Raw genomic sequence first — 25,299 nt, forward strand, 5'->3', positions numbered from 1 at the left:
TTTTAACAAACTATAGACAGTAGACAATAATATTGTAAGCAAATCAGAAAGATAGTAAAAAAGAAGAAGATAGTAACACATCTCATAGATCATCTGATTGTTAAATATATTTTATTTTCTGCTAGCAAGAAATTGTTAAAAAGTTTAAAAAGAATATTGTTCTTTTACAAAAAAAGAACAAGAATAATGTTTTGCTTCAATTTTTTTATTAATTTTTTGTTACACACCCACATAATGTGCTTTACCATGTAAACGTAGCATGCGGGTCGCTGATTCGCTTCATAATGAAGTGATTCTCCCATAAAGATGGAAAGATACATATCATTTCTTCCATAAATATGGTTTAGAAAGCAGGAAGATTTTTACTGTTTTTAGTTCCAATTAAATAACTTTTTAACTATAAAGGCTAAACCAAGAAAAAAATACAACCTTGATTCTGTCTCTATTTAGGATTACTCTTAACATATCAAATGATCTTCTAGATTATTTTTTTGGGGGATAATGCATAGTTTTATTATTTGAAATAATAGTGTCACAATACAAAATTAAAGACGTAAGCAATTCTGCAGTAATATTTTGAGGAAAAAAAATACCATAATGTAAAAGCCAAGGGCCATATTCAACATAACGACAAGAAACCACAACACATTGAATGGATTCCATTATCCGACTGGTTTAACATTCCCTGTTTTTGTATGTACACACACACCTGCCTTTCTTTTTGTTCATCATTCTTCAGTCGCTTTCGTAGTCGTCTTCATCTCCAAACGAGAACACAGATGCATCAGCCGCCATAACCTTGAACTCGCTACTCTCTGAGCTTGATGCGTTGACCCCAGTAGGTTTCTCTGTCGCTTCAGCCTTGCTAACCGGCTGAGATGGTCCCTTGTTTCCAGATATAGACACTTTCTCGGTCGCACTAGCTAGACCAGAGGTTTCATCTTCGATATGTTTGGCTTCTGGGGTTTGAGAAGAAGCCGATGGTGTGGTTTTGGTTGCGCCCGTTGACTCTGTTTCGTTATCAGAGAACACATCGTCCTTATCATGGTTCTCTGTTTCTTTATTAGGTCCAGGAACCGGTGTGACACCCTCTGCAGGGGAAGAATTAGCTCCTGAAGTTTCTTCGTGTGCCTTTGATGTTGGTTCAGAACTAGGGTTTGCAGGGATTGCTGTGTCAATATCAGCAAGAACAACTTCGACCATAAATCCAGGCGACGGTAGCTTCCTCTGTATTGGAACAAAGGCCAAACACAAAGGTACATATCATTTCAAGATAGAGAAGGAGCTCAACCTCAACTTAACACACAAGGTCAAGCATTCAGTAATTATTACCTTATCAAACCCATCGAGTTCACTGGTTTTCAGAATCACTCTGTTTTCCATCATTGTCGTGTTCATCCAGCTGAGAACAAATAAAAAATAAAACAGAAATCTAATCGGTGAGACGAGCAGAAAAGCAAAGCTGTATTGGTAATGGATTTGGATAACAAGGAATTAGCTTCCCAACCAGTAAAAATCTCCTTGATTGGCGTGAAAATGGATTTTAAAGTCCCCAGCTAACTCTGTTAGACCAGGCTCTCCAGGTAGGGCAAAGACCATAACCCCTTTCTTTGGGGCACTGAACCAAAAGTCTTCAGGCTGCAAAAAGCAATGAAGGTTTCACTAAGCCATACAATGCAGATTCACAAAGGCTTAAACAAAAAAAACTTGATAGAAATAAGACAGTGGCCTTACCGATAGATCCTTTGTCCGAGGATGCTTTTTCGTGGTAAAGAGAACCCCTGCATATAAGTTACAAGATGATATCAGCTCAGATTAATACTAGGCCACTAGCTTTATAAGTTGTCACGAAAAAATGATCGACCAACTCACCATTGTGATCTGAAATGGTGATGGATGGCCTAATCCAATAAGGACACCTATGGAGCCGGAACCCCCTAAGCATACACCTAAATAAAAGGAATTGGACGATGTCAATACACAACTGTATGCAACATTGAGGTAATGACAAAACAGCTTACTTGCGGCCCGGTTGATTTTCCCCGTTGAAGTAGGTTAAAATTCGTTCAAAGTATTTCACATATCTCTACAAAATATTGATTAAGTAGACTCAGTAGTCAGCAGAAGAGTAAAGAACCTTTTTGTGAGTGATTTAACTATAAAACTTGCGAAACTAGACTTACAATTTGGCTAGGTAGCACAAGCCCTTTTGCATCCACACATCGTTTCTGATTGTAGAAGTCCATGCACTCTTCGGCAGTCGGAAAAAACTATACAGGAAAAAGAAAACATGATTAGTTTCCGATGGTTGACTATGTTTTATACAATGTTATGATAAATGCTTTACCTTCAGATACAGCAGAAGACTACATATCATAAGCCCTGTCCTCGCCATTCCCGCCTTACAGTGAACAGCCACAACATTCTCAATGTCTTCCTTTAACCACGAGTATGCACTTTGGCAAAAGGAGGTAATCAAATGGATTGGTGGGCAATTATGATCATCAAATGGGAAACTGGCCACCTGGACGCAAAATTGTTAGTGGAAAAAAGAATGTTTAGGGACACTAAACTACAAAAGGAGGGAAACTAGTTTACAATTGTGCCTTCATAATGTGAATATAGCTATCAGCCTTAGAAACAGAAAGCATTTGGAACCGACAATTGAGCCACTTCATTGCAGCAGGCTTTTTTACATATACGTAAACATTCCAGGTTAAAAAAAAAGTAAACTATCACAATATTGTACAGAACCATTGTTTATATCTAACTATTTCACAAGCATCTCCGAGTTCCAGTAACTAGACGTAGTGCAGTGGGTGGTGTATGGAACAAGTTTCCTTAATACACTAATACGCAAGCAAATCATACGTTGATCAAATGCAAGGAAAAAATAGGAAGAAATATGAATTGGGTATTACATACCTTCCCTTCGAATAATGACACATCATACAACCTCTCTGAACAAAGATTATAAACCTTGTATTTTCCCTACAAAAAAAAGAAATTATAAGAAAGCAATGTACTAACTATACAAATTCTTAGAGACAGATTAGCTAGCATTGACATAAGAACATCGAAAATGCGGACTTAACTTTGCTAAGAAATTAGTTGTACTACCTTGTGTTGAGTTTCAAGAAAGCTAATAACTTCTTCCATCTGGTTGCGGTAGAAACCCTACATTAATGTTTAGGACATTCATTGGCTAGATTTAACATAAAACGAATATGGCACCAAAACTAAAACTAAAACTAAAACCAGGGTAACGATTACAAGGTTACTAATTGACTCACCTCGACATATCCAAAAAAGCCAGAACTCATGTCACCAGCAGGAAACCCCATTGCAATAATGTTCTCTGTTATGTACGTCAGATCCAAATCAAACCCTCCTTCCTGAACCACAAACCAAGCAAAACGAACCAATTAATTTCAGACAAGGAGCAAGCTAGCATGGAAGTAACTGAGTAGTAAAAACACCTGGTATCTTCTTTTGTTCTGGGACACGGCATGGCGAGCCTTAACCTGTACAGCCTTGACAGCATTCTTTGATGTATCCACCAAACCTTTCGTAATCGTCCCAATGAAACCGGGTTGTGAAGTTCCTTTGCCGGTCTCATCAGGTTGAGGAGACAAACGAAGCCCTAACCCACTAGTAAATTTCGCAAAGGCAGACTTTTCAGTGTTGTCTACATCAGAATCAGTTCTTGCGGAAGAAAAAGGCTGAGGGACTTTCAAACTTTTGGCCCATGTTGAGATCCCAGAGGCGGATAGTTTAGAAGCTACCCCTTTAGGTGAATCATCAGTTGTTCCAGCTTCTATAGCAGCAGCAGGAGTAGGATGACCATCTGGTGTTCCCTTAGCAGGTGAATCAGATGACATAATGGTTTCTTTCTAACTCCAATCCAAAATATGAGTTTATCAATGTTGCAAGTCCTTTTTTCTGCAGGCATCATATTCCAAAAACAATACATTTGAGTAAGATAATTTATAAATCAAACACAATAACAGAAACTTTGACATCAAAATCAAGCTAAAATTGTAATGAAGAAGCAACAAATAGTGATTTGGCATAAATGTTTGTTCTAAATCATCATATCCTTGTGCTAAGCCGTTAACAAGACCGTTGAAATGCACGAGTTGATCAAAGTTACTAAAACAAGAATCAATGGGCGATCGATCACCACGTGAAACTCATCGATAAGGAGAAAGGCTAACACTAAGGAAGCCTAAAACCATAGGATCGAAAGTGAAGCGTTCGAAATATCAGATCACGGAGCCATGATCAAATTGAAGACATTGCAAAGCATAAGAGGTAGGGGGCTAAACCTCATAGGTCGAGAACCAGATCCAAGCTCCGTGGATCAAAATGGAGACGAACAAGTAGAGATTCGACGGGGCTAGCTAGGGCTCGAGGATTCGATTGGGGATCGGAGATCAAAGTCACGTGGGAGTTGCGGTCAACAATAAATCACGTTTTGATGGTGGCTTGAACGTGTCACGTGATCTCTCCACTTTTTTTTTATTTTTATTGTCTCATCAGATTTTTCCGTTGAAGATAAAACTAACATAATTTATATTCTGTCCGTTTCTTGAATATTTTTTAAGAACTGTTTCATAAAAAATATTATTATATAACAATATATTTTAGTTTTCGAAACTATTTAATTTATTGATTTATTAAAAATTGATATTTGAAAAATGAGTTTACTTAAATAATAAAAAGGGTAATTAGCTTTTTAGAAAATTATGCATTTGTAATTAAAAAAAAATAGTGTATACAACATCAAAAAATATATCTTTTTTTTGAAAGAAAAAAATATTAAACTAAAAAATCTATCTTTAGAAACTGAAGGGAATGTAATATTATTCTTGTGAATACACAACATAAAATTTGGCTTTCAAGAAACCAAGATCAATGAAGAAGAATCAAAGGTTTTATTACTGACAGGCTTTGTTGAATATAACTAGAGACTACTTTCTTTTCAAAAAAAAAAACTAGAGACTACTACACTGTCGTAAGGATTCAAGGCTTTTTTTTCTTTCTAAACTTAGATTTTATCATCCCAATTGGGCATAAACTTCGGAATATAACAATGATTTGAATAAAATCCGTATGATATGAGACTACCCGACTACACTTATTTCAGATACACAGACGAGTTACTTTGCTTTTCCCAACCCAACACGACGAATGGTACACAGCCGAGTTGCTTGTCATAACTCCAGACCCAACTTTCATGATCAATGAAAACATTTACAAATTTTGATGAGTAATAGTTTTCTTCAAAGACTAGGAACATCTAGATTCACTGTATTGTTCAATGTAAGGCATGTAGATTCAAGGGCTTATTCTTTAACAAATGTACACCGAGTTGCTTGTTTAGTTCTCATATAACTTTGGCGCATGGAGTGGATAGGTTCAGCTTAATTAATTATCACATAAAAGCAGAAGTTTGTTTGAGCCTTAAGTTAAAGGCCCCTCCAACCTCTATGGAGTCAAATCTTGTTATTCGAGGAAGATGAATAATGCTATGGAGCAAATATCAGATTGCTTCATAAACATTTACAGCAAATCAAATCAAATCCAAGATAACATTTGAAAGTTAACGACTGTAATAAAACTACGGTCCAATCTTAAAAGTGTCAATTATTGGTTTTGTCTCTTCTCAAGCGCTGCTCACAAGCACGTTAGTAGCCTTAGTGGTCGCAGTCGCTGGGGCTCGGGTAAAAGCTTTTACACTTAACGGACTGTTTGCCTTCTGTCCACCACACCAAAATTTCATAAACAAATCAATCAAAGTAACAACCAAAAACATAAAATGTTTCAACTCTTTAAGCAATAAAACAGAAGAATAAGAAACTAACCGCTCTACAAGTACCATCCTCCAAATCGCAGACAGGGTATAACTGAGGGCAGCAGCTAGAGCCGTTCTCACAGCAAGTGGCTGACTCAAACGGACAACATCCCCAGCTATCACATTTTCCTTTGGACTCACTGACACAACAACAAGTGGACTTGTCTGGACAAGTGTAAGACTTGTCACAAACAACAGACTGGGTAGGGTAAGAAGCCAACATCGCCACACCACATTTCCCTGCCGAATCATTGACGTTACGTTGGAGCCTAATGTATCCGCTCTCTCCCCAGTTTGATCCTAATGAGTCACGGATGATCCAGTAGTCTTGACCTTCTTTGGAGGTTCCGTATCCCACAGCTAGCGCAGCATGGTCCAAATCTGTTCCACATGCTCCAGTAAACACACCCTAAAAGAAACAAACATAACATTTAATGAAACTTGTAACGCCAAAGAAAACAAATCATACATGAAGAAGGTATTTTGTTTAGTAATATTACTGATTTGTAAAGCTGGAATTCTCGTCCACCGGCTTCGATTGCAACACTAACTGGTTGGTGAGCAACAGCCTTCTTCAAAGACTTCTCGTCGTTTCCAGGAACGGCCACATAACCATCGATGGTAACAACACGAGTGTTCTTCTGCAAGTACCACAGGCGACTTAAATAAAACTCTTTGGTTTATTAGTAGAAGTCTAAATGGTTAACATAATAATGTAATATAAGCTTCACCCTAAGGAATATAGGGATCTAAGACCAGAACCTCCTAATCATTTAAAAAAAAACTACTAAACAGTTTCTACCTTGTCAGAATTGCATGTGTTATTATCAGTGGCGGTGTAAGGATAATCTGCCTCAGTGTCAAGACCACCATTGGCAATAATGAAGAGAAAAGCGGCGTCCATGAGACCACCATTACATCCATCATTGTAACCTCTGTCACAATCGACAAGTTCTTGCACCGACAGAGTTATCAATTCCCCTGTCTTGATCTTGTTTATTCCTTCTATCGCTCCAGTCGTTGAAAACGCCCAACTACTTCCTATTTATTCATTCCCAAAAATTAATTACTTTCACTATCAACACGAAACACTAAACGCAATCGCAAAACGCAAACGCAATTCAAAGTCAATCATACCACAGTCTCCTTGATCTCTCACTGGAGCAACGGCGCCTTTGGCTCTCCAGTCAACTTCATCAGGCAAGCTATCTCCAGCCTTGTGTAGATACCTCTCTGCCTTCACCGGAGCCCTACTAGTCCTCCTCTCCATCTTCTTCCTCAAGTACATCGCTCGAAACTCCTCGTTGGTCAGATCAGCGAACCGGGTCAACCCGAGTTCGTAACTCTGGTTCGGGACAGAATTGTGCTCTTGCACGAACTTCAAGTTGTCTGTGAAGATCTGGAACCGCTTATCCTTTTCTCCGAGGCCATTATAGTTCTTGTGATTCTCCACAAGCCACCGCTCGAATAGCTTTTGTTCCGCCAGGTTCTGATCAACCACCTTCGCCGTGACGCCGCCGAGATACGAGGAAGCTAGTAAGACCGACAGGATCACGAGAGATGGGAATGTAAATGTGATTCGAGTAGACATTGTGTTTCTTTAGTTATGTTTTCAACAGGGAAGGGAAAGTTTTGACTTCGAGAGAGAAGTGAGAAGCGACGCAGATCTCATAATACACAAAATCGAGGTTCGTGCAAGAGCACATGTGGCTAATATTGGTTAGAGACAGAGTTACATTTTATATTATTTAATATTGAGATATGTGATTAATTCTCTTTTTATATTTTACAGCATGTTTCTTTAGTTTACAAAAACCTAATTCTAAATTTAGCCTCCCTCTCTCAGATAACTCCAGCAAGACAGACGAAAAGTACAGAATATCGCAAGCGTGACGATAAAAAAGGAAAACGATCAGAGGCTGCACCTTCTCAAGTCTGGAAGAAAAAGTCAATTGTTATTGGAGGGAACTCAAAAAGCACAGAAGAATCCCCCCAAAACTCGAGTCAGAGAGTATGTCTCAGCGGAGAAGGGCGAAACTCAGAAAAGAAAGGAAGTGCAAACTCATCGGGAGCTAGTAAAGAGACGGCATCAGTGTTTGAAAGACTTAGCAGCAAGTTTGACACTCCATCAAAAGACACCGAAAGTTCTGACAAGAACCAAGATGGCAGATCAAGCAAGGGAAGCCGTAGCCCTCCTTCAGTCTTTGAAAGACTTGGCACTCCTCCTGTCAGCTCCTCGGGCAAAAAGAATAAAGACGTGGAACTGTCCACTGCTAAAAGAAGAAGATCAGGCAGCAACAGCGGAGGTAGAGAGAGTAAGAAGGCGAGGGTGAGTGGTAGGGAGAGCAACATCTCCCCATCATCGGTCTTCCATAGACTGGGATCTCAAGTAGTAGTGCCTGAAGGAAATCATTCAGGAGACAAGAAGCATTCTGCACTCGTTGCAGCAAATACCCAGAGCCTTTCTGTTCAGCGAATAGTATTGGCCAGTGGTAAAATTGTTGAAGAAGGGTTGATGGTTAATACCAACCCTTCATCTCCAATATGAAACTACTGAGCTGGAACTGTCAGGGGGTGGGGAATACCCCGACAGTTCGACATCTACAGGAGGTACTTGGTCAGTACTCTCCTGAGATACTATTCCTCAGCGAGACCAAAAACAAGAGAAGATATATGGAAGGGCTTGTGGAAAAATTTGGATACTATAACATCAAAACAGTGGAGCCCATCGGGAAGAGTGGAGGCCTAGCAGTGATGTGGAAGGAAAGTTGCAAAGTAGAGATACTGCAGGCCAATAAGAGAATAATCGACATGAAGGTGCATTGGCAGGACAAAAGCTTCTATCTATCCTGTATCTACGGAGATCCAGTCAAATGCAGAAGAAATGAGGTCTGGGAAAGGATAACCAGAATTGGAGTAGACAGAAAAGGCCCCTGGATGATGACAGGGGACTTCAATGAAATCCTAGACCCATCAGAGAAGATAGGTGGAACAGAGAGAGACCCAGCAGATGGGAAAGACTTCAAGCAAATGCTCTCAGCTTGCGGCTTAGGAAACATCAAGCATACAGGATACCAATACTCCTGGGCAGGCACTCGTAACGAAGAGACGGTACAATGCAGACTTGACAGAACAGTGGCTAACCAGGAGTGGGTAGATTTGTTTCCACAAGCAGGTGCCACTTATCTTAAGAGAGTAAGCTCTGATCATAGCCCTGTCCTAACTACCCTTATGGATCAAATCTGGAAACGGCGTGCGGGTTTCAAGTATGATAAACGGTGGCTACATAGAGAAGGCTTTACAGATGTGGTTAAAAGATCTTGGCAAGGCGCAACACAAGGCCAGAGCAGCCTAATGAGCAGCATAGCAACCTGCCGAAAATCCATATCACTATGGAAAAGATTCGCCAAGCCAAATTCCGCCCTAAGAATTCAAGAGCTACACCACAAGATAGACACAGCAACGAGACAACAAGTCATCGATAAAGAAGGACTTCATGGCCTCAGAGCGGAGCTAAACGAAGAATACCAGAATGAAGAAACCTTTTGGCAACAAAAGAGCAGATTGGTTTGGCTTCGATCAGGGGACCAAAACACGAAGTTCTTCCATGCTGTTACAAAGAACCGTAGAGCACAAAACCGAATTTTAAGCTTGACTGACGGGGATGGCAAGGAGTGGTATGCAGAGGAGGATCTTGGTAGAGTAGCAGAGGGCCATTTCCGGAACCTGTACACTTCGGAAGATGTTGGGATTACTCTCCCATTTTGGGAAGAGATCCCCTCGATAGTGACAACAGACCAGAACGCCAAGCTTATGATGCCGGTTACTATCGAAGAGATCAAAGAAGCGGTCTTTGACATCAACCCCAACAAATGTCCTGGTCCAGACGGAATGACTGGCCACTTCTTTCAACAGTTCTGGGGGACTATGAGTTCGGAGATAACTGCAATGGTCACAAGCTTCTTCACAACAGGGAAGCTTGAGGAGGGCATTAACAAGACAAACATCTGCCTCATTCCAAAGAAGCTGAGCGCCAAAACTCTTGATGAGTTCAGACCCATAAGTCTATGTAATGTTGCATACAAGATTGTGTCAAAACTGTTGAGCAAGCGTTTAAAAAAGATCTTACCTGGCATCATTACGGAAACACAGGCGGCTTTTGTTGAGGAGAGACTAATATCTGATAATATTCTGATTGCTCATGAACTTCTCCACGCACTAAACTCCAACAACCGTTGCTCCAGGGAACACATTGCCATCAAGACGGACCTCTCAAAAGCTTTTGATAGAGTAGAGTGGGACTTCTTGGAGAAAGCGATGAGAACTTTAGGATTTTCCGAAGACTGGTGTAACCTCATAATGGAGTGCGTAACCTCAGTGGAGTACCAGGTGCTGATCAACGGTAACCCATACGGTGATATCCGCCCAACGAGAGGTATAAGGCAAGGGGACCCCCTCTCGCCTTACCTGTTTGTGATATGTACCGAAATGCTAGTGCAAAGGTTAATGCAAGCAGAGCGCAGAGGTGAAATCACAGGACTTGAGATAGCAAGAGGGGCACCTCCTGTTTCTCACCTCCTTTATGCTGATGACAGTATGTTCTACTGCAAAAACACCGATGAGGAACTCAACAGCATCAGATCAATACTTCACGAATATAGCCTTGCTTCAGGCCAGAGGATTAATTATCAAAAGTCGAGCATCTACTTCGGTAAAAACATTCCTGAAGAAAGCAGAGAAAACATCAAACGCAAGCTTGGCATAGAACAATCTGGAGGAGATGGTATGTATTTGGGGCTGCCAGAGTCTTTTGGAGGATCAAAGGTATCCATCATGAGTTTCCTCAAAGAAAGGATTGAGCATAAGGTTGACGGTTGGCAAAACAAGTTCCTCTCTGCAGGAGGGAAAGAGGTGTTGTTGAAAGCAGTCGCACTTGCTCTGCCCACCTACACTATGGCATGCTTCCTTCTACCAAAGACAATCTGTAGACAAGTAGTGTCACTTCTGTCTAACTTCTGGTGGAAGAACAATAAGGACTCAAGAGGGATGCACTGGAAAAGCTGGAGTGAACTCACCAAGCCCAAAAGCGAAGGCGGACTAGGATTCAGAGACCTTGAAGACTTCAATGTGGCTCTTCTTGGGAAACAGCTATGGAGGATCATCACTTGCCCCAACTCACTGTTGGGAAGAATATACAAGAGCCGTTACTTCAGATCCTCCACCCCGCTAGATGCTCCTCTCGGATCTCGCCCTTCATACGCATGGAGAAGCTTATTAGCAGCTCAAAAGCTGATAAGGCAGGGAGCTAAAAGAATAATTGGCAATGGTGAGGACACAAAAGTGTGGGAGGATCGCTGGATTGGAAGCAGCCCTGCTTTCAAACCCACGTCGACCAGGATGGTCCCCCTCAGATACAGGCAATTAGTGAAGCCTGATATGTGTGTTAGTGAACTAATGACAATCCCCGGGAAGGAATGGAACAGAGAAGTAGTTGAAGCAATTTTTACTGCAGAAACCTCAGAGAAAATCCTTGCAATAAACCCCCAAGGGAGCGCTGGCAATGATACATACGCTTGGGACTACACACATACAGGTTTCTACACAGTGAAGTCAGGCTATTGGGTCCAAAGAAACTTCATCAATACAGATCAAGCAGCTACAACAGTGAACCAACCGAGTCTGGATGAGCTCTATCAACAAATCTGGAAGCTGCAAACTAGCCCAAAAATCAGACATTTCCTATGGAAATGCATCAGCAACTCTCTACCAGCTGCAGCAAATATGCATTACAGACACATCGCCAAAGATGGCAGCTGCGGGAGATGTGGCATGGCCAGTGAGACAGTGAACCACATTCTTTTCACCTGTCCTTATGCTCGCTTGATCTGGGCGGTATCTCCTATCCAAGCTCCTCCAAGTGGTGAGATGTCAGACTCATTATATGCTAATATCTACCGAGTCCTGAACATAAAGCACCACAGTCCTCATCTCAAGATTCATGATGATCTAGTGCCTTGGTTGCTTTGGAGAATCTGGAAAAATAGAAATGAATTCATCTTCAAAGGCATAGACTACTCAGCACCAAGCTCGATTGTAAAAGCAACTGAGGACATGGAGGAATGGAAAAGGAGACAAGAGGAGGAGCAAAAAATGACCAGATCACCCCCCCTCAGCAACACCAAAGCCAAATGGAAGGCGCCCCCTCCCCAATGGATCAAATGCAATTCAGATGGGGCCTGGCGTAAGGATCATCACTGCAGTGGGGTTGGTTGGATCGCTCGCAACAACAGAGGACATATGCTTTGGGCAGGGGCAAAAAATTTCCAGAGATTGAATTCACCTATAGAGACGGAAGCAGAAGGTATTAAATGGGCAATGCAATCTTTGTGTTGCCTTGGATATAAGCAGGTGATCTTTGAAACCGATTCACAAATTCTTGCACAAATGATCGTTGGAAAGGAGAGTACATGGCCAAAGCTGAAGCCGATCGTGCAAGAAATACAACACATTCTCTCTGGAAACCCTGATCTTAGAGTGACTTTCTACCCTAGAGAAGGTAATAAGGCAGCTGATAGAGTAGCGAAGGAAGCTTTTTCTTTAGAGAATCATGTTCCTAAGTTGTATTCTATCTTGCCAATTTGGTTAAAATCTGTTTGTGAGGCTGATATGCCTGTTGTAAACATGAACTCAGTTGGAGAATGAAAGTAGTAGTTGAGCCAAAAAAAAAAAAAAATTCTAAATTTAGCCTTTCACATGGTAGTTTTTTAATACTCTTACTACCCCTTCCTACAATCCTACCCCTAGAGACCCATTGGCCATACGGTACACGCCAAGTGGAGTACAAAACTATAAAATAACACATTTGGTATGGAAAAATATTTTTAAAATACAATTTTGATAGGTGGTTATACAAGGTATTATTATCTTAAAATACAATTCCGTTTTTTCAATTATTTTTGTTGTTGCTTGCATCATGACACCATCCTGAAAACTCTTCTTTTTTTTTTTTTTTTGTAAACTGCATTCATAATTTAAATAAAAGGAGAAATAAAAATTGTTTTACAAGAGCCCATAGACCATAAACTCTAGTTACTTATATCAGCCCATAATGAAAAACATATCAAACTCAATACAGCCCAATACCCAATGATAAAGCCCAAAAGAAAGACCTTTAGTTGTAACGGAGAAGTCGAGAACGCAATGAATTATAACGGAGGGAGACGGTGATCAACCAAATCGAAACCAGCTTTGCATCATGATCGAAGACCGAGTCCGGTTTGTGTCCCTAAAGCTTTGAAGCTTGTTCTTCAGTTGTCTGTCAAGTAGTTTGAAGATCTGATCAACCGATCGAAACATCTGCGTATGGAGGCGAGTATTACGTTCGGTCCATAGCCAGTACAAGGTTGCTTGCCAAGCCAGTCGAGTGAGGATTCTTTGAGAGGCGGGTGGGGGAAGTGCGATCAATTGCTGAATAGTGATAGGCCAGTGACGAGAGGGTACAAGTTGTAGTCTTCTAGCTACCATCGCCCACAGATCATAGCTATAGTTACAAGAGAAGAAGAGATGATCCCGAGACTCTGGATTTGAGTTGCAGAGAAGACATCGGCCCTCCACTTGAAGTCCCCACTTTAACAATCTATCTCGCGTAGGGAGTCTGTCTTGGATAACAAGCCAGGTGTGGAAACTATGACGAGGAATAGCCCTTGAGATCCAAACTGCATCATACCAAACGACATCAGGTTTTAAAGCGCAGAGGTAATCATAGAGGCCCCGTTCTGTAAGTTGTTTGAACTTGACCGTTGATCTCCCATTCATAGTAATCTTGAGATGAGTTAAGTTCGACTGTTGTAAGATAGACATATAACTCAATCTGCGCTTCTGAACGTGCAGGTGGTAGAGACCAAGTGCCGTTTCCATACAGAGAGGCGACAGTAGCATGAAGAGGAATTCCCAACCTAGAGTTTGTTCCCGACAAGTGTGTGTGAAGGTCATCAAATGGTGTCCAATTGTCTGACCAGAACCGTGCCGTTTCGCCATTCTGCAACCTCAACTTGATTAAAGGGAACACCACCTGTTTGAGTTTGAGTAGCTTGTTCACAAGCCATGAGTAAGATTGCTTAGGAGTTGTAGTCCAGTAGTTATGCACCGAGCCTTTGAGGATAACTTCCTTGAACCATTGAACCCACACAGAGTCTGGCCTGAAGAATAGAAGCCAGAGAAGTCGCAAGGTGCATGCTTTATTCCAGGTATAGAGATCCTTTACTCCCAACCCTCCTTGCCTTTTAGTAAGTACTACTGTCTCCCAAGAGACCCTTGCTGAGTTGAGACCTTCAATGTTTCCTTTCCACGGGAACATACTGCATAAGGAGTTTATTCTGTCTACACAAGCTTTGGGCAGAACGTAAGCAGAGCACCAGAAGGTAGTAACGCCAGCAATCACCGTCTTGATGAGGAGAAGGCGCCCTGAAAAGGAGAGAGACTTCACTGACCAGGAGGAGAACCGAGTTTTGATTTGGTGAATCAATGGTTCACAGTTCGTGAGCGACAATTTTCTTGAGTTCAGTGGGACTCCTAAGTAACGGAATGGGAGAGAGCCTAGAGCCATTCCAGTAGAAGCTTGAATCAAGTCTGTCTCTGAAGGTGTTAATCCCGAAGCATAGAAACTCGTTTTCTGCATACTCACCGCCAGCCCAGACCGGTTCTCAAATTCCTTCAGCACTTGCAAGACCTGCTGAACAAAATCAATGGACCCATCTATAAATATGAGAAGATCGTCAGCGAAGGAGAGATGGGTTAGCTTTGTGGAAGCACAGCTGGTGTGGTAGTTGAATCTATTCTGTCTCGCCGCCTTGTTGAGCATGTGGGACAGGCAATTCATGGCGATGACGAACAGATAAGGTGAGAGTGGATCACCCTGCCTCAGACCTCTTTTTCCTTTAAAGAACCCATGTACTGATCCATTATACCCGACCATGTAACTTGATGTGCAGATGCAAGCTTTGATTTGACGGATGAACCTTTGCGGAAGATGGAGTCCTTCAAGACAAGAGAACAAGAACTCCCAGGAGAGAGTGTCAAAAGCCTTTGTTATGTCTACTTTAATGGTAATCTTTTTAGGGCCCTTATTCTTATGATATACATTAACAAGCTCCCCTGCTAGTGTTGTGTTCTCTATCAATAGTCTACCCTTTACGAAAGCTGTTTGACTAGGAAGGATTAGCGTAGAGAGCATAGGCTTTAGCTTCTTTACTAGCAGTCGCGAGATGACTTTGTAGATAGTGTTGAGACAGGAAATTGGTCTGTAATCGGTTACCTTTGATGCACCAGGGAATTTGGGGACCAGAGATAGGATAGTTGCATTTGTCATAGCCGGAAGGAAGTTGGAAGCAAAGAAATTTTTTATGGCTGCAACGACCTCAAGACCAATAGTTTCCCATGAAGCTTTGAAGAAAGCCGACGTTAGACCATCCGGACCAGGAGCTTTGTTGGGATTGAGTTTGAAAATTGTTGACTTGATCTCCTCGTCAGAAGGGATGGAACACATCAATTGGTTCAGGTGAAGAGGGAATGTGAAGGAAGTGAGATCCTGAAACCAGACTGGCGGCGTGTAGAGTAGAAGAGGAGGCTGATATCCAAGGATAGATGAGAAATGGTTAACCGCCAGGACCATCATTTCCTGAGGATCAGTTATCCAGGCACCCGTGTCTGAGAGGAAAACTCTAATTGCATTATAGCTCGCCCTTGTCTGACAGATCCGATGAAAGAAGGTGGTATTTAAGTCTCCCTCTCTAAGCCAGTTAATCCTAGATTTTTGCCTAAAGAACATTTCCTCGATCTCACGCAAGAAGTTCCATTTTTGATGCAGATCTTTCTCAGCTTGGAAGGTAATGGGACATGGATCCTGCAAAGCTTGAACCTGCGCAATTTGCAACAAACCGTTAGTCTCACTCGCACGTTCCTGAATTTTTGAATAGTTTTCTTTGTTTAGAAGTTTAAGATCACTCTTGATTTGTTTCAGCTTCCAACACAATTGTGTAAGAGTTTGAGAGACATTTCCAGCTTGAATCCAGGCGTCCTGTAGTAGCTGGGCGAAACCAGGGTGTTTTATGAGGTAGTTTTGAAATTTATAGGGTTGGGTTCCAGCTAAAGGAAGGTTAAAGGCCAGGTCTATAACACAGGGAGAGTGGTCAGAGAAGTTGGGTGGTAGAAAAGAGGCTAGGACGTCAGGGAAAGAGGACACCAAGGAGTTGTTTACCATCAGTCTATCCAGCTTTTTAGAGATAGGGTTCTCTGGTCGAGAGTTGATCCAAGTGAGAGTAGGACCAATGTAGCGAAGGTCAAAAAGACCCAGCTGAGTAAAACAATCTCGAAGCTGGTACATTAAGAAGTCAGGTGCAGTGATGGACGGCTCAGAGTGCTCCATTGGGTGGATGATTTGATTCAAGTCTCCTCCAAGAATCCAGTTGGTGTTGTCCAGACCAAGTGATGTTTGTAAGTGAATGAGCTCAGTCCACAATTCCACACGTTCAGAGCTTAAATTTGAAGCATAGATAGCTGAGTAGAGGATAGGCTGATGATTTGGAAAGTTAATTTTGCAGGTTATGCATTGCCGACTTTCAGACAGGATCTGGACATTGATGGAATCCCTCCAGATGAGGATGATACGACCATCTGGATCAGCTGTATGGTTAGAAGCAAATTTCCAATTTGGGCAGAGTGAAAATAAAATAGGGGCCAAGAAAGGTTGTTTGATATGAGTTTCAATAAGAGCTCCAAAATTGGCTTATTAGTATTTAGTCAAGAAACAAATGGTCTATGTTTTGTGGGGTCATTTAAACCACGCACATTCTAAAAAAAGAGTTTAACACTCATAGGGAAAGAGGGAGAAGGTTCTCCGAGGGAACGGCAGAACCTCTAGTAGCAAAAGGAGGTAGTAGGTTATTTAAAGGCGAGGGAATTGAAGCAGGGAGTAGATGTGAATGGTTGAGGTCAGGTGGTTTGAGAAGAGGGGGGTTGCAAAGAGCTAGAGTTTGAGAAAACGGATTTGGGTTAGAGTTTGAGATGCGGTTGTTAAACTGAGGTGGAGAAAGGGTAGGAGAGGAACGAGAGCGTTTAAGGGAAGGTCTTTGTTGAGGTTCAGGGGTGAGGAAGGGATTAAGGGAATGATTGATAGAAGCAGAGCGGTTTAAAGTTAGGCCAGGGATAATGGCAAATGAGGATTGATGGGGGCTAAGAAGTGGGGTAGGGGCAAGTGATGGAACAACAGCAGTGATGGGATCAAATAGAGGTGCATCGCTAGCAGCAGGAACAGCAGCAAGGCCCAAATCTTCAGTAGTAGACAATGATTGAGAAGGCAAAGGCTTAGATTGAGACACATGCCTATACTTTTTACTCTGCTTAGAAGCTTCCTGATTCGTATATTTCTTAGTTGAACCATGGTTAACAGGTTGCTTCTTTTTTGCAGCTACTTCATCCGCAGGTGGAGGGGTGTAGTGAAGACAATTCCTCATTACATGTCCTAGCTCATGGCAATGAGAACAAGTAGGAGGCACCCAAGGGTAGTGGACCGAAACCTCAACTACTTCTCCATTTTCTCTTTCAAATTCAACAACAGAGGGGAGTGGCTGAGTGAGATCTACCTCCACCTTGACATGAGCTAAGGTGAGACTTACAAGGTTTTTAGTAAAGTCATCGGTTTCTTTCGGCTCTCCTATTAGTCCTGCAACAAGACTCAAACCTGCTTCATATCTGAGGTCTAGGGGAACACCAGTGAGATGAGCCCAAATCCTGATGGCCTTGAGAGGTGGAGTGCTCGTAGAGTGGACAGATGACCATTGAGCTGTATGGAACATTGAATCACCAACGTACCAGATGTTTTTCTCCAGTATCTTCTGCCTCAGGTACTCACTATGAATCCTGACTAGTACTGATCGATTAAGAGGGTTATTGTGAATTTCTAAGCGTTTTCCTTTACCCCACATGTGATTGAAAACACTTTGAATCTGGTTGAAAGGAGGGGCTTTACCATTGAAATAACAAATGATAAAGTCCTTGTGTAACTCTGCTCCCTTTTGAAAAACAGAGTCAGGAATGAGAACTCTAGGTCTCCCAGAAGCAGAAATGGTGACAGGTGCTCGACGATGCAAAGTCTTATCCTCAGACAGTCTTATTTTTTGAATCAAAGATGAGGGAATTGTTTGAGAGGAAGATGAGGCATTTGCATCACCAGTGAGTACAGGAGAGGGTAAGATAGGGTGTTGGATAGTTTCATGGGTAGTTTGTTGGGAAGGGATGGGAATGGATTGATGGGATGAAGAAGCTTTGTTAGTTAGGGTAGGAGATGAAGTTGAAGGTGGAACTATTCTGCAACCTTGTTGTAAATTTTTTTCTTTTTCAAGCGCAGGAATAGTATCGGTAACAGATCTGAAATCTGAAACAGTAGAAGGAGGCAGTGCTGAATCTGTCTCGCAAGCAGTGGTGCCATTGATCATAGCAGGCAGAGCTTTTGGAGCAACTGCAGTGGGGTGCTTGATCCCTTTACTAGATGCAGAGAGAACAGTTCCAGATCTTTGAAAGGTACCAAATCTGTAGTTGGAGGATTTTGGAATAGTTTTGGCTTCTAAGAGAGAAGGAAAGTTGTTGGGTGAAAGAGGGGAGGAAGGGTCAGGAGGGTCTGGTGGGATGAGAGGAGGGTCAGGAGGTTCGCCAGCAGCTACAGTCGACGGATTCTTACCGGAAAGGAGTCCAGGAACTCCCCATCTGGATTGCATTGGTAACCGTGTCAGAGAGGTTTTGATGGTCCACACAAAACAATAACAATTAGTTTCGATAAACGTGAAAACTCTTATCTGATCATTCCAATACGGAAGTCTTGGTTTCCCAATGTTCAAAGTGTGGAAATCTCTATTATGTAATCCTCATTTCATATTATCTTTGTTTAACCTTTGATCAAAAAAAAAATCTTGTTTAACCAAATAAAGCACAATATATTCAAAATATTAATTACTTAGACCATCTCCAATGGCTTACTTTATTTTTTACTCTAAAATAGAGTAACTTTATAATAGAGTTTGAATTTGCTCCAATGATACTCTATTTTAAGAGTAGAAAATAGAGTGATGAACAAAAAAAAAACAAATTACTCTATATTTGGAGTAAATCTATTTTTCACTCTATTATAGAGTGAGAAATAGTGTACCATTGGAGCATTTTTCACTCTAAACTCTATTTTAGAGTGAAAAATAGAGTGGGGTTGGAGATGCTCTTAGGGCATCTCCAATGGAACTCTATATTTTCCTCTATAATTTACACAAAAATAGAGTAACTCTATTATAGTGTAACTTTTGCTCCAATAGTGTTAGACCATCTCCAATGGTACTCTATAATTTTTTCTATATTTCACTCTAAAATAGAGTAACTCTATTATAGAGTTGGATTTGCTCCAATGGTTCACTCTATAATAGAGTTACTCTATAATAGAGTAAAATATAGAGTATTCTTGTTTTTTCACTCTATATTTAGAGTAAAAAAATAAGATTACTCTATATTTCACTCTATTATAGAGTAACTCTATTATAGAGTAACTCTATTATAGAGTGAACCATTGGAGCAAATCCAACTCTATAATAGAGTTACTCTATTTTAGTGTAAATTATAGAGTAAAAAAATAGAGCCCCATTGGAGATGCTCTTACTCTATAACAGAGTTACTCTATTATAGAGTGACACCATTGGAGCAAAAGTTACACTATAATAGAGTTATTCTATTTTTGTGTAAATTATAGAGGAAAATATAGAGTCCCCTTGGAGATGGTCTTATGCGCTCTTTTATTGGTTACTACTTACTACTACTATCTACTTCTAAGTAAGATAATTGAAACTGTGATTATTAGGATTATATCCTATTATGATGGTTAGATTGTAGTGAAAAAGTATTTAGATAATAATAAGGATCCACTTTTTTTTTAATAATACATGAGTATTTTGGTCCCACAAAAATGGTCCAGACTATTACTATGTATCGGTCTTTTTTTTCTGGCACTGCTGAAATGTTAATTCTTCAATAACCGAGATTCGAACCCTGATGGCTTCTCTGTATTGTACTTTTTGCCCTCAAATTAATCACCACCAAGTCATGAGCCATGGTTTATAAGAGCATCCCCATTAAGAGTTCAATGGGGGAGTTCACACAGTTTTCGAAAAAAAAAATTAAAATAAACAAAAGAAGTGAACCTGTCTCCTGCAAGGTCACTGCACTGAACCCGGGTCATCACTGTAGCGCGGACCCCATGGCACGTGGCGGTCCGCGATTGGTCCGATTAATTAATTTTTTTTTTAACAAAATTCAAACAGAAAAAATAATAATAAAGAAATACTTTGTGAACCCCTTCCATGGAATTCATTGATGCTGATGCAGATGCCCTAAGGGTTGCCTTTCAACAGCTTATACTTGAATATGTACTCTTAGTTTATCTTTTTGAGTCTGAGACTACCATATTTGAGTTAAGATTGAGTTGTTCTTAGCACAGTGTTTTCTTATTTTTGTTTGTACCACGCTATATAGTTTAATAAATCATGTTAAAAATTTAAACTAGTTATACAGTACTGCTTAAGTATTTATTAAATACTCTGAAGATTCAGAAGATTTCATTGACATATTCTATACATTACTTGCTCAATAATTCTGGGAAATTAAATAAAACAGTTTAGTATTGTTCTTCCCTAGTTTTAATCTTCTCTATTAAAAGAGAAGTACCATTTTTATCTAATATTTAGAAGTCTACTAGGAACATTTCATTAATCACATAATATGACATAATAATTAATAGGAATATTAATAATAAATTAATTTTAACTATAGATTTGAATGTTATTTTCAGTTATAACTATAGATTTGAATGTTAAATAATCTGTTGAGAAAAATCTAAAATCCTACTAAATTTTTAAATATTTTTTATTAAATGTTGCATTAATTAATTTCGTAATTAAGTAATATAATGCTTTTATTTAAATAAATTATCATCTACCACTAAAATGAGTTCAAATTTATTAATCATGTCAGATTTTTTTTTATACAAATGAAGTTATTAACATATGTTAAAACTTTATTTCTACAGCTATATATTTTCGAAAATCATATGTTGAAGAATATTTTTTATTTGATTATTTCAAATTATGAAAACTCAAAAACGTAATAAAAAAGGTAAAATATATAAAACAAACTCCTATATTAATAAAGTAATAAAAAACCTAAACAATAAAATTAAAGAGTTATAAAATACATAACACTAAAATATAAATTATATATTTAAATTTATATAATAATCTTAAAATTAAATAAATGGAAATATATCCGCACGATGTGCGGGATAAACTCTAGTTAATATTCTACCTGTATCAAAGGCCATTTTAGAACAACGTGGATCTTCTAATTTTTCAAGAAGTCAAACAAAAACGCATTGGCTTGGTTGTGTTTATGTCTTTTGTTTAATAGTCCTAGTTATAATAAATTTTTCTTTGTCTCGCAGAAAATGTAATTGTGACAAGGATGAACCGTTCTTGTTTGTTGATCTTGTTGTACAAGTAAAGAAGAGAGAAGGTTGGTTAGATAAGAACATATGCAACGTGATAAATGTCCGGACAACGTGCAACAAATTTATTTTAACTAGCGTACCGATTTCATTAATTTTGACCTAATTAAGATAAACGATGACTCCTCTTTTTTTAATGGGGCTATACGTTTCAATGAAAACACTAACATGTTGATGTCTAACACCTTTCTTCGAAGACATTTTAGTCGTCTCTAGGAACATCTTTATTCATTGTATTGTTCATTTTAACGCAAGGCATGTAGATGCAAGGGCTTCTTCTTTAATAAACTCTGCTTCGTCTTGGCCATGAGGAAGTTGTTTAGTTCTGATATAACTATGGCGCATCATGAGTAGTGGAACGGTACAGCTTAATTAGTTAATCATCAGTTTAACGTAAAAGTTTGTTACAGCCTTATGTAAATGGCATTTCAAGGTTGAACTTTAATTGTGTCATGAAGATCTCGAACCTTTGACCCTTTTCTCTTAGACCATTATATTTCTTGTGATTCTCCACAAGCCACCGCTAGAATATATTCCGTTCCGCCAGGTTCTGATCAACCACCGTCTAGGGAGGAAGAAACTAGTAACACAGAGAGGATCACGAGAGAGAGGGTTTTGAATGTGGCTGAATCAGTGTCATAATCACAAAACAATATCTTCTTCTTTTTTCGGATCAAAGGGTCATTTCTTATCTTACGTTTTCGTATTGACTATTTCCAACTATCAACCTTCTATGCAGGGAATGTGGATTTTAAAGTCTTATCATAATCTGTGAGTCCAAATGCAAGATATATACTTTTTACCCAGTGACTTACGTGGTTTATCATGGACCCTTTACATATACTAGACCAATACTCCTTTTTGATACTTCCTTTGATTCTATAAGTTCTAACTAAAATGACGACCGTAGTAAGAGTACTCTGACCCTGCTTTGGGCTAACATTGGCGAGAAAGAAGATCAAGGAGAGAGTCCAAAGAAGACAAGATCAGAAAGATCCATTAAAGCACACACACACGCAAACTCACAGGGAATAAACACACATACAAGTCAAGAAAGTTAAAAGAAACCAATCAAATCTCAGACAGCCAACTTGGTCGGGTAAGATGGCATCATTGTTAGACCACATTTTCCCAATGGATATTTGACGTTCCGTTGGAGCTTCATGTATCCGCCTTCTCCCCAGTTTATTCCCCATGAATTACGAATGATCCAGTAATCTTTACCTTGTGATGATCCATAACCCACGACTATGTGATAGCTTAAAGCTATACCAGTCGGTTTAGTTATTTATATGATTTCCTTTAGGTTAAGCTGGTTTATTTCATTAACCGGTTTGTTGGTACAATCATACTATATGTACTGGTCTTACGACCATTTTAGATAATCAATCAAATAATCAATAACATTAAACCTAATTCCTCTTTAGTCTTCTTCTCTCTATCGTCATCATCATTCATCAAACATCATAATCCATCATCACCATTAAAATCCTTGTTCTAGAGATGATCCTTCTTCCTCAGTGATCTTCTCCTGGCCTTTGATTCACCAACCTTCGAACCCTCGGTGGGTTTCTAGATTGGATTTATCTTCCCTGTTACAGACTATCACAGCCTGGGTCATACCTATCCCACAGGCCACATGATACATTAAACACACCCTGTGGAAGAAGACAAAAAGCATAGAACATGGGTTTCAAGAAAACACAATAGCCAAGCAATAAACCGAATCAAAGGTTTGTTGGAAACTTACTCCCTTGTAATGCCTAAAAGCGGCGCCATCAGCATAAATGGCAGCACTAACAGGTTGATGAGCAACAGCTTTCTTCAAAGACATCTTATCGCCTCTAGGAACATCTTCATAACCATCGATGGTAACAGCACGAGTGTTTTTAGTCTAAAGAATGAAAGAAGAAACAAATAATTACAAAACTGAAAACATAATAAAACTATGATGTTTTTTAAAAAAAGAACCTTAGTGGTCCTGCAGGGGCTACGATGGATGTCAGTATAAGGATAATATTTATCTGTTTCAGTACCACCTTTCTCCATGATGTACTTAAAAGCCATATTCATGAAACCTCCATTACATCCATAGTTGAAATATCCGTCGCAGTCAATGAGTTCTTGCACCGACAGAGATAACAGTTCTCCGGTTGTGATCTGGTTTATACTTTCCACCGCTCCAATCGCAGAGAACGCCCAACCACTTGCTATTAATCAAGAAATCTCAATCGCAATTTCAATATCAAATGCTGAGAAAGTTAAAAAGAAAAACATACAACAATATCCTTGATTTTTGACCGGACCAACGGCTCCTTTCTCTCTCCAATCGAAACATCTCATTCCTTGTACAAATACCTCTCTCCTACCACTGAACCTCCTCTAGTCTTCTCTATCTTACTCCCCAAGTACATACCTCGAAACTCCTCCTTCGTAAGATCTGCAAACCGGGTCAAACCGACTTCGTAACTCCGGTTCGGCACCGAGTTGTGCTCATCGATGAACTTCAAGTTGTCACTGAAGATCTTGAACCGTTTTTCTTTCTCTTCAAGACCATTGATGTAGTTCTTCCCATTCTCCACCAGCCACTGCTCGTACAACAGCCGCACCTCCGTCTCATTTCGCTGCGTCTCTGTCGCTGTGGCGCTCCCGAGAGACCAGGAAAGTAGTGACACCGAGATGATCACGAGAGTCAGGGTTGTTGTGAATGTGAATGTGAATGTGATGGGAGTAGACATTGTTTTGCTTTTTGGTATGTTTCAGTGAGATTGGTGCAACTGTTGCTTTAAGGTATTTATAGGGAAAGAAACTTTTGTCTTCTAGAGAGAATTGGAAAGCAAGAGAAAAAAAAAAAAAGCATGTGTACCTCGTATTGACTCTGACGTGTCATCACCACCTTTATGTATTATTACACTTAGAGCACCCGCAACACTACGTTGGTAGGACTCCTTAGCAATGTTTTTTAAGAGAAAAAATATTATAATATTTGTTTTTTAGGTTTCTGTGCCCCATAAACTTATTGCATAAGGAATGATTCATGCACATTGCGGGTCCTACTACGTGTGGCGGTTCACGATTAGTTATTTTTTTTTTAATTCAGATGAAAAAAAAAAATAATAATAAAATATTTCAAAAGTTGTTTTGAGCCGTCGGTTCTGGGTTGCGGGTGCTCTTATAAAATTGCATCGAACAAATTATAATTACTTTTTGTGTGTATCACATGTATTTTGTGTAATATTGTTCTTTGAATCAACCGGTAAAACCTGCAGAGTAAAAAAATTTTAAAAAAAAAGAATTATTATGTAACAAAAGTAAATCAATGGCAGCTGGAGAGACACAACTCCTCATTTCCAGATTTGCTCCAGATTATGTGCAATAGTATCATCGCGAAGGTGACTCTTTGATTATCCAATTGCCACGATTTATGCCTCTACAAAGCAACAATGACAAAGAAGACATGGAAATAGGTGAGGAAGCCACACCGAGTAAGACGATGAGGAAGTGAGTGAAGAAGCGACATCAACAAAGACGGCGAAGAAGATGATGAAGTCGAGAAGGCGATTATGAGATTGCAGAATCGTGGTTGATGAAGACTAGGAAGAATATACTTAGACCATCTCCAATGATACACAAAATTTTACTTTATATTTTACTCTAAAATAGAATAACTCTATTATAGAGTTGGATTTGCTCCAATGGTTCACTCTATAATAGAGTTACTTTATAATAGAGTGAAATATAGAGTAATGTTGATTTTTTACTCCAAATATAGAGTGAAATAAGCAACATTACTCTATATTTCACTCTATTATAGAGTAACTCTATTATAGAGTGAACCATTAGAGCAAATTCA

The 25,299-nt window shown here is 39.7% G+C and overlaps 3 protein-coding genes and 1 long non-coding RNA gene across 5 annotated transcripts; 1 reads left to right on the top strand and 3 right to left on the bottom strand.

Moving 5' to 3' along the window:
- Positions 1-496: 496 nt before the first annotated feature.
- LOC103837273 (phosphatidylinositol 3,4,5-trisphosphate 3-phosphatase and protein-tyrosine-phosphatase PTEN2A) lies at positions 497-22,382 on the bottom strand. Of its 2 annotated transcripts, XM_033287132.1 has the most exons (14): positions 22,375-22,382; positions 20,811-20,817; positions 3,480-3,944; positions 3,294-3,395; positions 3,121-3,177; positions 2,926-2,991; positions 2,348-2,524; positions 2,184-2,270; positions 2,022-2,086; positions 1,873-1,949; positions 1,735-1,781; positions 1,508-1,638; positions 1,333-1,402; positions 735-1,227 (listed from the first exon to the last, which is right to left on the bottom strand). In XM_033287132.1, exons 3-14 carry the CDS (start codon positions 3,879-3,881, stop codon positions 736-738), a joined length of 1,773 nt encoding a protein of 590 aa, XP_033143023.1. In that variant the 5' UTR covers positions 3,882-3,944; positions 20,811-20,817; positions 22,375-22,382; the 3' UTR covers position 735. The 2 variants fall into 2 exon arrangements, with proteins under 2 accessions (XP_009111867.1, XP_033143023.1); XM_009113619.3 differs by lacking the exons at positions 20,811-20,817; positions 22,375-22,382 and adding an exon at positions 4,329-4,529 and having other exon boundaries at positions 497-1,227; positions 3,480-3,942.
- Positions 4,327-4,601, top strand: LOC117132540. The gene is made up of 2 exons (XR_004456169.1): positions 4,327-4,358; positions 4,389-4,601. It is a non-coding gene; the product is annotated as an uncharacterized LOC117132540 (long non-coding RNA).
- LOC103837282 (probable cysteine protease RD21C) lies at positions 5,419-7,573 on the bottom strand. Its single transcript, XM_009113630.3, has 5 exons — positions 6,995-7,573; positions 6,660-6,898; positions 6,358-6,498; positions 5,868-6,266; positions 5,419-5,761 (listed from the first exon to the last, which is right to left on the bottom strand). The coding sequence occupies exons 1-5, from the start codon at positions 7,446-7,448 to the stop codon at positions 5,669-5,671; spliced, it is 1,326 nt and encodes a 441-aa protein (XP_009111878.1). The 5' UTR covers positions 7,449-7,573; the 3' UTR covers positions 5,419-5,668.
- A 40-nt stretch (positions 22,383-22,422) lies between the features above and the next one.
- On the bottom strand, positions 22,423-24,184 carry LOC103837440 (probable cysteine protease RDL2). The gene is made up of 3 exons (XM_033276338.1): positions 23,805-24,184; positions 23,418-23,661; positions 22,423-23,340 (listed from the first exon to the last, which is right to left on the bottom strand). Exons 1-3 carry the CDS (start codon positions 24,182-24,184, stop codon positions 23,140-23,142), a joined length of 825 nt encoding a protein of 274 aa, XP_033132229.1. The 3' UTR covers positions 22,423-23,139.
- Positions 24,185-25,299: the final 1,115 nt, after the last annotated feature.

This window comes from Brassica rapa, chromosome A01 (genome assembly GCF_000309985.2).
Source record: "Brassica rapa cultivar Chiifu-401-42 chromosome A01, CAAS_Brap_v3.01, whole genome shotgun sequence".
NCBI classification, from domain to species: domain Eukaryota; kingdom Viridiplantae; phylum Streptophyta; class Magnoliopsida; order Brassicales; family Brassicaceae; genus Brassica; species Brassica rapa.

Excerpts from the sequence above, each read along its gene's own strand:
- LOC103837273 (XM_009113619.3), bottom strand. The coding sequence starts at position 3,881 with ATGTCATCTGATTCACCTGCTAAGGGAACACCAGATGGTCATCCTACT. Across the intron at positions 2,271-2,347 it reads GTCTTCTGCTGTATCTGAAG|TTTTTTCCGACTGCCGAAGA; the intron begins GTAAAGCATTTA and ends TTTCCTGTATAG. Across the intron at positions 1,228-1,332 it reads AACTCGATGGGTTTGATAAG|AGGAAGCTACCGTCGCCTGG; the intron begins GTAATAATTACT and ends GTTCCAATACAG.
- LOC103837282 (XM_009113630.3), bottom strand. The coding sequence starts at position 7,448 with ATGTCTACTCGAATCACATTTACATTCCCATCTCTCGTGATCCTGTCG. Across the intron at positions 6,899-6,994 it reads GAGAGATCAAGGAGACTGTG|GAAGTAGTTGGGCGTTTTCA; the intron begins GTATGATTGACT and ends ATGAATAAATAG. Across the intron at positions 6,267-6,357 it reads AATTCCAGCTTTACAAATCA|GGTGTGTTTACTGGAGCATG; the intron begins GTAATATTACTA and ends TGTTTCTTTTAG.
- LOC103837440 (XM_033276338.1), bottom strand. The coding sequence starts at position 24,184 with ATGTCTACTCCCATCACATTCACATTCACATTCACAACAACCCTGACT. Across the intron at positions 23,662-23,804 it reads GGTTCAGTGGTAGGAGAGAG|AATAGCAAGTGGTTGGGCGT; the intron begins GTATTTGTACAA and ends GATTTCTTGATT. Across the intron at positions 23,341-23,417 it reads GCCCCTGCAGGACCACTAAG|ACTAAAAACACTCGTGCTGT; the intron begins GTTCTTTTTTTA and ends TTCATTCTTTAG.